The 13,547-nt window shown below is 38.9% G+C and overlaps 1 protein-coding gene across 1 annotated transcript in view; it reads right to left on the bottom strand.

The window, feature by feature from the left end:
* The window catches only part of ANO2 (anoctamin 2), a 337,309-nt gene that overhangs the window by 170,141 nt on the left and 153,621 nt on the right, over positions 1-13,547 (bottom strand). Inside the window, 2 exon segments of the mRNA XM_075070724.1 lie at positions 6,056-6,216; positions 10,531-10,665. Coding sequence (XP_074926825.1) covers positions 6,056-6,216; positions 10,531-10,665 — 296 coding nt within the window.

The following is a 13,547-nucleotide window of genomic DNA, read 5'->3' as shown; positions in this document are numbered from 1 at the left end:
TCCCAGCACAAAGAATTTTTCAGTCTGTGGGAAACGTTTTTTTTTAACGACAGGATATGGCTTAGAAAATATTTTAGTATCCTTAAGTGTCTTTTAAAACCAGTACATAAAGAACTGTTTGTTCTTTTCTATTTCACTACAAACTTCAGTCATTTCATCTCATTTCTGAAAATGCAGACACAGCATATGTCAACAGTATACTTCACAAACCATCTTGTTGATGCTGAGGGAAAACTGCCGTGAATACAACTGCACTAGAAATGATCATTTGCATAGATGTAAGAATTTCCTTTTTCAAGCAAGATTCTCTTAGGAACACACTTAGAATTATAGAATCATAGAAGATTAGTTGGAAGAGACCACAGGAGGTCATCTAGTCCAACCCCCTGCTCAAAGAAGGACCAACCCCAACTAAATCATCCCAGCCAGAGCTTTGTCAAGTCGGGTCTTAAAAACCTCTAAGGAAGGAGATTCCACCACCTCCCTAGGTAACTCTTTCCAGTGCTTCACCACCCTCCTAGTGAAATAGTTTTTCCTAATATCCAACCTAGACCTCCCCACCTGCAACTTGAGACCATTACTACTACTTCTGTCATCTGCCACCACTGAGAACAGCCTAGCTCCATCCTCTCTGGAACCCCCCTTCAGGTAGTTGAAAGCTGCTATCAAATCCCCCCTCACTCTTCTCTTCTGCAGACTAAATAAGACCAGTTCCCTGAGCCTCTCTTAAGTCATATGCCCCAGCCCCCTAATCATTTTTGTTGCCCTCCGCTGGACTCTCTCCAATTTGTCCACATCCTTTCTGTAGTAGGGGGCCCAAAACTTGACGCAATACTCCAGATGTGGCCTCACCAGTGCCAAATAGAGAGGAATAATCAGTTCCCTCGATCTGCTGGCAACGCTCCTAATAATGCAGTATAATTTGCCGTTAGCCATCTTGGCAACAAGGGCACACTGTTGACTCATATCCAGTTTCTCATCCACTGTAATCTCCAGATCCTTTTCTGCAGAACTGCCGCTTAGCCAGTCAGTCTCCAGCCTGTAGCAGTGCATGGGATTCTTCTGGTCCTAAGTATAGGACTCTGCACTTGTCCTTGTTGAACTTCATCAGATTTCTTTTGGCCCAATCCTCCAATTTGTCTAGGTCACTATGGACACTATCCCTACCATCCAGCGTATTTACCTCCCCTCCCCCGAGCTTAGTGTCATCTGCAAACTTGCTAAAGATGAAATCAATCCAGATCATTAATGAAGATATTGAACAAAACAGGCCCTAGGACCAACCCCCAGGGACACTCCGCTTGATACCAGCTGCCAACTAGATATCGAACCATTAATCACTACCCATTGAGCCCAACGATATAGCCAATTTTCTATCCACCTTATAGTCCACTCTCCAATCCATACTTCTTTAACTTGCTGGCAAGAATACTGTGGGAGACAGTATCAAAAGCTTTGCTAAAGTCAAGATATATCATATCCACCACTTTTCCCATATCCACAGAACCAGTTATTTCATCATAGAAGGCAATCAGATTGGTTGGGCATGACTTGCTCTTGGTGAATCCATATTGACTGTTCCTGATCACCTTCCCCTCCTCTAAGTACTTCAAAATGGATTCCTTGAGGACCTGCTCCATGATTATTCTACCTTGTATCTATCTGAGACAGTACATCATTCATACATTATCATTACACAAGATGGCCAGAATTAAAAGCCAACAATTACCACACAGTGGAATTTTAATGATACATTTGGAGATTGTGACAGAATAGACCCCTGTATTCACACTCTATGTACTATTGTAATAATCTTTATACAAAAGTATTATTTAGAAACTGATAATTTGCTGGTCAGTATTGTCCTGGTAAAATGTGTGTGGCATATAATGTGAAGTTATAAGGTTTCTATGTAAGGTGTTATTAATGCATGTTCCAAACCACACAGCCATGACCAAACAGAAGTTGGGAAACTGGTTTGTCTTAAACAAAGGAACCTGTGCTCTGCTTAATTTGCCTGTAAGCAGTAAACAGAGTCATCAAACAGGAAAGGAAGACAAAGGACGTTGAAACAGGTGAAAAAAACAGCTGGGAACAACCTTCCACATAGACTCTTTGTCTCCTGTTTCTCAGCTGGAAATGTTTTTCAAAAGGGGATCTAAGCCTATATAAGGAATAAACACCCCAAAGCACCCTTCTCTCTCCCCCTTCCCATCACATTCTCTGCACTTTAAGAGACAAAGGAAGCAGCCACTGGACTCTGGGGGGAGGGTTCTCACTTGAGAAAGTTTTAGTCAGTAATCTGCTGGAGCATATAGTGAAAAGTTTGCTTTGCAACTAAGGTAGCTTTTAAAGTGGATACCAGTAAACAGTTTATCTTTATTTTTCTTGTAGCCATTTCTGACTTTTATGCCTCATTATTTATACTCACTCAAAATCTATCTTTCTGCAGTAAGTAAACTTGGTTTATTGTATTACCTAATCCAGTGTGTTCAAGCTGAAATGTCTGCGTAACTCCATTTAGGAAAACAAGTTGTCTGTGCATTAGTCCCTTAAAGGAATAATGGACTCAATATATGTGCACTGTCCAGAAGAGGGCTGAGCAGTACAGGACATACATAGGGTCCTATCAAATTCACAGTCCATTTTGTGAATTTCCCAGCCATAGCATTTAAAAAAATCTTAAATTTCATGATTTCAGCTATGTACATCTGAAATTTCACAGTATTGTAATTGTAGGGGTCCTGACCCAAAAAGGAGTTGTGTGTGGGCGGGGGGAGGGTCCACAAGTTTATTGTTGGGGGGTTGTGGTACTGCTACCCTTACTTCTGCATTGCTGCTGGCAACGGCACTGCCTTCAGAGCTGGGCAGCTGGAGAGTGGCGGCTGCTGGCCAGGAGCCCAGCACCAGCGCAGAGTAAGGATGGCATGATATGGTATTGCCACCTTACTTCTGCGCTGCTGCCTGCAGAGCTGGGCCTTCAGTCAGCAGTCACCACACTCCAGCCTCCCAGCTCTGAAGGCAGCACAGAAGTAAGGGTTGCAATACTGCAACCCCTCTAAAATAAACTTATGACCCCCGTGCAACTCCCCTTTCTGTCAGGACCCCCAATTTGAGAAACACTGGTCTCCTCCATGAAATCTGTATAGTATAGGATAAAAGTACAAAAAAGACAAAATTTCATGGGGGGGAGACCAGATTTCACGGTCCATGATGAGTTTTATATGGCCGTGAATTTGGTAGGTCTCTAGACATACATTTCTGGGGGGAAATCTAGAACTGGGGGTGTATTGGGATCACACAGCAGCATAACCAAGGCTGGTAAGAACCAAGGTGTAGCTGGCTGGCTGGCTGCAGCGCACACAGAAGCACAGCTGGGATTGATTTACGTGCTGGAAGCTATTTGGGAGCAGTCAAGACTACAGGCTATAGCAACAGGGCATTGTAAAGGATGTTCCAGGTTACAAGGCAGAGTTGACATAGCTATTCATTAGTCTGCATTAGGGTGACCAGAGAGCAAATGTAAAAAATTGAGACGGGAGTGGAGGGTACTTGTATAAGAAAAAGCCCCCAAAATCAGGACTGTCCCTATAAAATCAGGACATCTGGTCACCCTAGTCTGGATTGTACTCTGGCATGTCAGAGGGTGGTCCTTTATGTTCATATCCATAGAAAGTGTCACCTCTTGGAACCATGAAGGAGTTCACTTGATGTAACTGATGAAAGTGCACTGGAATGGGCATACAACCCCAGAGTGCTGAGCTTATTTTACTTCATTTTTCTCATTTAACTCTTCCGCCCAATCCATTGGCATCATCTGCCATATTCAGGCACTGATTGTGCATATCTATTCTGTCAGGTTGCCAGTGTTGAGAGCATTCATTCCTTTGTGCTTTGGTCACATTGCAACCTAGATATTCATGGTGAAACTCTGATACATACAAGCAGCAAATTTACAAGCCTGTGCATTATATAGTCCATAACAGCAGATAAACCATGACACCTCAGTTTTCATAACACTCAACAGAGTGTAATTTATAGAGCTATTATTGAGCCACAAACTGGACCAGGTTAACAATGTTATCAACTCTCACAATTTTACTGTGAGCCTTGTGCTACTTGGTGTGTTTTTCAAAGCCTGAACTCCTCAAGTCATGTGTTCACATGAGAGTCTCATTTTTTTAAGTAAGCTTCTAGCTGAGTGAAGCTTGAAAATGCTCCCTAGAGGCTCATTTTTTTTAATTTAATCATTTTAAAGCCAATCTCATAATGTATGGGGCCTGACTCATGATCTTTGATCACTTGGAGTTGGCAATATCAGGTTAATATGGCTGCTTGGCCAAAGTTCTACACTCAGTCTGAGGTTTTCCTGATGCATTTCACAGTTCAGTTTACAGCGGTGCCCTCCAGACACTGTTTTAAAAGACCACCACATCTATAGCTTTTACAATAAATAAGATCAGTAGTGAGTGACTTTGTAGCAAGGTAAGCAAAATACAATGTATGCAGTTGCCAGGACCTGGGAGAGGCCAATAGCAACGCAATTAAAGAAGAGGTGTAAAATATTAATTAGTGTTTATGATGCACTTTGAGATCCTTGGATAGGCAGAGAATTTTTGTTGTTATGGACAAATCTAGTGTGTGCACTGTGATTGTTACATGATATTTGGGGGGGAAAATCATGGATGAGTCCCATAAAGTTTTGACAGTCATGGAGAAGACTGTCCCACATGGAATGCACTCTGTGCTTAAAGGAATCCCATTCCATGTGGAAGGAGACACTTGACAGCCTGCCTAGTACCCTTTCCCAACCCTTGTGGAACCTGCAAAAGGTGCTCTCCATGCGGTCCCCACAGAGGAAAGATGTGAAGACAGAGCAGACTGGGAGCAGTATTAGGCAGGCTGAGGGCATGGGCAGAGGGACTCCTGGGCTGTATGTATTTATGTACATATATTATATACAAAACACACGCAGCCCATGGCTCTCTCTACCCATTTTTATATACCCCCAGCCCCCACCCGGTGATCATAGAGGCTGCCACAGTCAGAGGGAATCCCTGGTAACACAGCTAGCTCCAGTCCTTGGTCGGTGTGATGAAATGGGGGTTCTGTCTCTACCACTTCTGAATTTTAGATAATTTTATGAAACTGTATCATGCATACTGTGTCGTGGAAAGCCTATAGAGATCTGGATCCGACCTGAATTAGCAGGGTTGTGTTAGGTCTCTGCCAGGACTGACACCAGTAAATGAGCAGCACTCAATGATCATCTTTTCAAAGTAAAACACCTTAGGACAGTAGGTTTGTTCTGTCTTGGAGAAGACGCTTCCTCCCCTTGTCTGAAGGGAAAGGGGGTTGAGAGTAATGGAAAATTACCAAAAGGTAGAACAAAAGAAACAGGTGGCCCCAGCAGGAGTCTATAAAGGGACTCACAGGTGGTGGCAGGGGGAGAACTGGAGGAAAGAGCCATTTTGAACCAGACTAAGATGAGAGACGCTGCTGCAGGGGCAGGAAGGCAAAGTGCGAAGGACTCCTGAGAGAGTTAAACTGTAAACCAGAAGCTTCATACCTTTGGGGTGGTATTCCATGAGAGGGGTGTATTTAAATGCTGGGGAGTGTGAAGGGTCAGCACTGTATCCAGAGGGGTTAGATTGCTGGACAGCAAGTTCTGACATTCAGACAAGGTTGCCAGATAGGACATATGCATGCTGAGAGTATGCCTAGGGCCTCCAAGATTAGGGTAGTGACTGGACTCTGTTCACGCTCCTAGAGCTTAAAACATCACTGGGAATTCAGAGCACAGAAGCTTGGATTCCTCTCACCGCAATCCTAGTGGATGGCCAGAAAAAGGAGGGAATCCAGTCCTCAACAAAAGCCAGCATATACTAGCCTTTGGGGGCTTGCTAGCTCCAGAAGGCATATGCAGTACATTTAATCCCTTAATGCCTTACACATAATAAAATATTAGTGCTTGACTACTGTACCATCACAGCTTTCCTTTCTGTTATGAGTCCAAAAATCTAATAACATTGCTAACATTCAAAACCATACTCACCCCAGAGAGCCATGAAAATGGAGAAGAAGACTGTTGCAGGATTGTCAAACAAGTGGCTAGCACGTGCTGTAGCACATGCAGTGCTGAGGTTCCAGTAGTCACAAGACTTGTCACAAAGAGGGCACATGGTGAACGCTTTCTCTTGGTCACACATCTCTTTACTATAAATAACAAATGCAAAGATGTCACAATGTATTTCTAAGGAAAAGAGGTGCATCCGTGTTTTGTACTCTAGTGCATTCAGCCATTCGCAGTGACTGCATGCTATTACACAGTGCATGTGCTTGGAGACTTAAGCACATGCAGGTACTGTGCTGAAGGAAAACCAATGCAAAATAATAAACCAATCTGATCGCTAGATTTTATTAGAGAAGAATGACTCACTAAAAATGTATATTAGATATAATTAAAAGAAATCAAAGCGAACACTGACATCCTGAGTCTGATGATCCAATTTGAGACACAGGAAATACACATCAACTTTTGAATGCATGAGAAAAAAAGGATTAAATCTGCAGTAAGGTAAACTCCATGGGCCAAATTCTGTCTTCCTCTTGATAAAACACACGTCTCTAACATGTATTAACATCTCAAACAAGAACATGTGCTAAATGCCACGTTAATCTGTGCATGAATCTTGGCCAGAATTATGCAGAATATTTGGCTATGTGCAAATAAGAGGAAGTGTGGCTCCACAAATCTGCATAACACCCTATAAAGCTATTAAATGTACCCATGCATGTTAGTTAATCCATTTCACAGAGGGAACTGATCACCTGGCTGCTGTGTGCAAAATGTTTTGCAGGATATTTTGGGGCAGATTCTCTGCCGATGTAAATTGGCATACCTCCGTTGAAGTCAAGAGACTTACACCAGCTGAGGATCTGGCCAAGGAACAAACACTGCCTCACTTCTGGACGAAACATCCCGTTTTCTCCTGTCCTGCACTTTCACTTGTGGAACACTTGGATAAACACTGGATATTTTCCCAAGGTAAGCTTTTAATGCTTCTCTGTAGCATTTTCTGCTACAACATTTTGGCCAAGATTTTCTAAAGCTACTAGTTAATTTGGGTATCTCCAGAAGGTGGGTGCTCAGCAGTTGTAAAAAATCAGGCCCCTTAAAGGTGTTTCAAATTGAGTATCCAAAAATTACAGCACCCAAACACCCTAGTTAGTCAGTTCTGAAAATGTTGACCGATTCGTCTCATCTCTCCTGTCATATGTGATGCTCTTCTGTCACAATCTGACTCAACTGTTTATTTTTTCAGAAAGAATGCTAATCTAAATTTACAAAATATAATAAAATGTACTTTACAACAATTGTAAAGCTCTCCCTCCTAGCTCAGGCATTTAAATGCTAAACTGTATGTCCTGTACCTCAGAATACATCATCTGATGTAGTACAAGCAAATGTCCATTCTCACCAAGAGACACCAGAACCAGAGTTACAGAAAGTACTGTAACACTGATTGGCATTTTTACAAACTAATGTGAACATTTTCTAAAGTTTTTAAAATTTCTATTTAAAAAGGTTTTTTTTAAAAAAAAAATGTATTGTTATACTATATATTTATTCAATTATCTAAGGTCTTTACTAACCACCACTGTTTTCCTTTAGGTTAAGCCAAAAGCTACTGATTTTTTTTGAATAAGCACCCAGATCTGTACACAAGATTTTGATGCTCACACGGAGTTTCCCATTCAGGTCAGTGGTCACATGCTCTGCAGTATTCCCTAATTCCCGGTTCCCCAAACTATTGTTTGTTTGTTTCTGTTGATGTTGCTATGAATAAAGAAAGGTTTTAGTCAATACTAATGTAAATGCTGACTTAGTGAAAAAAAATGTAAAAATAGGAATCTTTTGGTAATTTGCTATTTATCAGTTGCTAATAAAGAAAGAAGCTTCGAAACGGTTAGATAGTTAGCTAAAGAAATTGATACTTTTTAAGCATGACCATTGTAAGTCACAATGCCGGATTCTAAAATTACCTCTGTGTCTGCAGAATTCTCGAGGTATTCCCTACATATACTGAGTTAGCCTTATCCTTGGTTTCTACACATAAAATGAAAACCAAAAATTTTGGTTGGAACAAAACTCTTCATGCTTCAGGACATGAGGCACAGATCTTGCATGAATCAAATTTCAGGATCATGGCCTAACAGAAGAACTTACAAGACTGCTTCACTGATATTAGGTATATGGTAACTTTACATTATTCTGGTTTCTGATTGTTCGCTTTTTGACAAACATCTGGTGTAATTTTCTATCATCACAGAAGTTAGTGATGGAAAATTATTTATTCCTTTAACAGTCAAGACCATCCCTCTGGAGATTAATTCATTTTAATTATTTACAGCTATTTACAGACATGACATAGTTAAAATAACACTCTCTTGTTTTGTATTTGAAAAGGCAGCAGAGAGTGGGGCAGATCTATCTTTGCCTTAAGTCTGTCTGCAGTTTTAATATTAGCATAAGATTTGCTTGAGATGGGCACAGCTGATCTCAATTAAAAGTTTATTCAAATCAGGTTAAAAAATCTAAATCAGAAATGTTATCAATCATCTGTTTTTTCTGCACAATAATCAGGTTTTAAAACTTGCCAATTTACCTTAGCTAATATAGAAATTACCATACTGAGATCTGACCCAAGGTCCATCAAATCCAGTATCCCGTCTCTGATAGTAGCCACTTAATGGTTCCAGGAAAGCTGCACAAACCTAGCAGTGGTAGTTATGGAACAACTTGCCTGTAGAGAAAGTTTCATCCTAATTCTCATTATTTAGAGGTTACCTTATGCCCTGAAGCATGAAGAGTTTTGTTCCTTCCAAAAAATGTAGTTTTCATTTTATGTGTAGAAACCAAGGATAAGGTTAACTCAGTATATGTAGGGAATACCTCGAGAAATCTGCAGACACAGAGGTAATATTAGAATCCAGCACTGTGACCTACAATGGTCATGCATAAAAAGTGTCAAATTTCTTTAGCGAACTATCTAACCATTTCGAAGCTTCTTTCTTTATTAGCAACTGATAAATAGCAAATTACCAAAAGATTCCTATTTTTACATTTTTTTCACTGAGAAGTGAGTATTTGCATCAGTATTGACTAAAACCTTTCTTTATTCATAGCAACATCAACAGAAAAAACAAACAATAGTTTGGGGAACCAAGAATTAGGGAATACTGCAGACTCCAAATATAGAAAAGGCACCAGGCTAAATCTTGATCAAACTACCTATGCAAATAACTCGACTTACAGAGGATTAAGAAAGTGAAATGAAGACCTTTGAAGACAATGGAAATGCTTCTCTTCCATTCACTTTAATGAGCTTTGCACTACAACCTAATCTTGGAAATAAGGGAAGCAGGATTCTGCATATGTTTATAAACACACGCAATCTGATCAAACTGTCATTATACTAATTTTTATATTCACCAATTGTGCCATATGTTTAAACAGGGCTAGTCAAAAAATGAAAAAGTAGCTTTATGAAACATTTTCTATTTAAGAAGTTGGGGTTTTTTGCTTCAGAAGGTTTGAAATGGATCCATTTTTATTTGAAATTTCCCAGTTTTTTCCACTATTTTTTATTGGAAATGTTATTTTTTTCACGTATTGAAAACCTTCAGTATATGAAAAAAAAATGATAGATAAGGTTTTTGAAAATGTCTTCATTTTTTTTTAATATCTGCAAAAAAACCCCACAATATTTAATGAAAAACTGTTTTTTTTTGATGATATCAAAACATTTTTCCAATTTTGTTGTGGGGGGTTAAATACATTTTTAATAGAAAAACTTTTGTTTCAAACATTCTGACCAGAATTCTACTTTTAAATTTTCAAACCATTTATGTAAACAGATTTTATATTGTATTTGAACAGCAACACTTATTCCAAAGGCATCATTGCTTGCAATACACCAAGTTGCAGAACTCTAGATATATACTTGTTATATCTGGAAATCCAACTAACACAGCTGCAGTTATTTCATTGTGATCCTACATACAAGTAAGAACAAATTTATTGATCTGAACAATCTTTCGTTCAGATCAATAAATTTGCTCACGTTTTAGGAAAAATAAGGAGTGTCCTTATTTCAACGACTGCACCTCTGAAGATCCAAATAAACATTTTATTGCATTGCATTCAAATATTACACCTATGCAAATACACATATTAGAATGAATTAGAGTGGAATATGACCATGTCATGAAGCTATTGAAATAAATATGCTCAGTAAGTTTATTGCATTCTTGTAAACACAAAGGAATTTTTTGGTTTGAATAAGATTATTTCATATGTGTAGAATTCTAGTGAAATAAATGCAGCTGTATTATACAGATTTGTTTGTTAATACTATACAAATGTTCCTCAAACATATTAAAAGTAATTGCAGTTACTGAGGATTAAGCCAATAACATAATGTTATAAGTATTGAGTAACAAAATACTGTTCACAAACAAGTTTACCTAGGAATGTCACTTTCCATGGTTATACATCCATAAAGAAACACTATAATCCCAACTACTGAAGATGGAATAAGGAATTCTGTATATAAACCCAACCACGCAAAATACAGTCCTATTTTTTCTCCAAAATACTTCCTGAAAGAGAAAAGAGAGAAATATGTTTTAAGAGTGTCATCTTCAGTATCATTTACAGATGTGTTTCAAAAATCCCTGCAATTGATATTCAGAAATTATAAGAGATGTGTGATAAAATCCTGGCCCTACTGAAGTCAATGGGAATTTTTATAGGCCAGGATTTCATTCATGATCCTAGCATTAGGTGTGAATAAGTGCCCACTTCTGCAATGCTTACCCACACTAATAGTCTTTACTTACCTCAGCAGTCCCAGTATCTTGAAGGAGTAAGGGCCATAGGATTAGTCCCTATGTGAATAGGCTGACATCAGAGAGTGTATTTTCAGACTAACAATTTTTAACATGAAAGCAGGACTTTGGGACACACCAATCATTGGCCTTCAGGTGGAAGAAATATCTCTGACGCACTAACCCGCCTTTACAGTGAGTATACAAAAGTATACAGTATGGTAGGGAACAGTTAATTGTTGGTAGTGATAATTATTTATTAGCATTCAGCCCAATTTCCTCATGAATCAAACACAACAGGATGTATACCCAGCTCTGATAAAATGTACTGATCATTCCAAAGCACTGTTAGAAGTGATTATAAATATAGTAGAATACCAAGAGTTTCAAAAACTCCAGGGAACTCTGAGAAATTGGGGGAGGAGTAGGGAGAGACACAATATGATGAGATTTAATTAAGATTTTAAAAAACAGTATGCTGAGAAACATCTCACAAGCCAAAAAAACAAAATAAGAGACTGTTGGATAGAAAAGAGTAGTGCAAAAGAGAGTTCTGGGAAAGATATTGCACATTACATTAATTAAATGCAAGTTCTAAGGGTAGTGGTACAAAAAAGCAAACGTAACATTAAGAGGTAGCATAAGGATAACATATCTAACAAAAGAAAAGCAACAAATGCTCTCTATAAAGCCTTAGCACAGGCATGCTTTCGGCTTGATTCTGATCTCATTTACATTACATGAGTTTTACCCTGATGTAATTCCACTGATTTTGTTTAAATTGTTCCTGATTTATAGTGCTCTAAACAATATCAAATGCAGGGCCTTGGACTTCTTAGCTCTCTGAGCACTGATAATTTAGTAGCTTATTCTGCTCCCATTGACGTTAATGGCAAAACTCCACTTGAGTTTAATGACAGTAGAATCGAGCCTTTAGGAAGGGTCACTGCAATCATAAAAGGGTTGTAGAATATGACCAATAAAGACACATTAAGGTAACACATATATAACATCAATAGCCTAGAAAAAATACATCAGAAGGGAATATGATAACTGAAAATATGCTTGAGTGATAATGACATCAAAGCACGAGGAAATACTTAAGGAAATTAGGAATGGAAAACAAAAACTAATTACCTGAAATGAAAGAAAAGTACACTTAAGTGAAATATAGAATTAGTTAAAACAAATATCCATGTGAGGTAATTTAAGGGTGAGTGGGAGGGTTTTACATAAGAACGGCCGTACCAGGTCAAACCAAAGGTCCATCTAGCCCAGTATCCTGTCTACTGACACAGTAGCCAATGCCAGGTGCCCCAGAGGGAGTGAACTTAACAGGCAATGATCAACTGATCACTCTCCTGCCATCCATCTCCATCCTCTGACAAACAGGGGCTAGGGACACCATTCCTTACCCATCCTGGCTAATAGCCATTTATGGACTTAACCCATGAATTTATCCAGTTCTCTTTTAAACGCTGTATAGTCCTTACCTTCACAACCCCTCGGCAGGAGTTCACAAGTTGCTGTGGCTGTGTGAGAGATTCCTGTATATTTAAACTGCTGCTATAATTCATTGTGACCCAGTTCTTATATTTGGGAATAAGTAATAACTTTCCTTATCCCTTCTCCACATCACTCATGACTTTTTACTCTCATATCCCCCTTGCATCTCTTTTCCAGTGAGATTTCTAGCCTTTTATCTCTCCTCATGGGACCCATTCAAACCCCTAATCATTTGTTGCCTTCTCTGATCTTTTCTAGTGCCAGTATATCTTTTTGAGTGAGGAGACACATCTGCACACAGTCTCAAGGTCTGGGCGTACATCAATTTATAAAGGCAATAATATATTCTCAGTCTTATTCTCTATCCCCTTTTTAATGATTCTTAACATCCTGTTTGCTTTTTTGACCACCTCTGCACACTGCGTGGACATCTTCAGAGAACTATCCACGATGACTCCAAGATCTTTTTCCTGACTCGCTGTCGCTAAACTAGCCCCCATCATATTGTACATATAGTTGGGGTTATTTTTTCCAATGTGCATTACTTTACATTTATCCACATTAAATTTCATTTGCCATTTTTTTGGTGGTAGTGTTCATGATTGGACCCAATATCTAAATATTAGGGCCAATTATTAACAGACAGGAAAAGCATTTTGATGCTATTGATCCAAAACAGAAAGTGTATGACTACAGTGATATATGAAGTACCACAGCTAGTTACTGTTCTCAGTATTGGTAGATACTATAACAACATCTGAGATATGAGAGAGCAGATATTTATTAATTTATAAATTGTGTTTCGGATTATTTAATTAAAAAAAACAACACTTTTTTTTTTACTCTTACCAATTCCAAATACTGTTTCTCCCTACAACTCATCATTTTTGATTTTCAGTATGATCCTGCACACCCTTTGTCAAGAACATGGGAGGTATCTGAATTGATTTTATGAATGTTACCTGTATTTCTGTGGGTTTGGTAGTCTTTTGGCTGCTTCCTAAAGAAAAACTAAGGGTTAAGTCAGTTGCGGGAACCAAAGTCAGTGGCTGTAGATGGACCCAATCACTGATACTTAAATGACAATATGGGTGTCAATTCCCATTGGGAATTAGGCATTTAAATACCTTTGAGGCTATGGACCTTGG

Source organism: Chelonoidis abingdonii, chromosome 1, assembly GCF_003597395.2.
Source record: "Chelonoidis abingdonii isolate Lonesome George chromosome 1, CheloAbing_2.0, whole genome shotgun sequence".
NCBI classification, from domain to species: Eukaryota; Metazoa; Chordata; order Testudines; family Testudinidae; genus Chelonoidis; species Chelonoidis abingdonii.
This window is presented reverse-complemented; position numbering and strand designations above follow the sequence as displayed.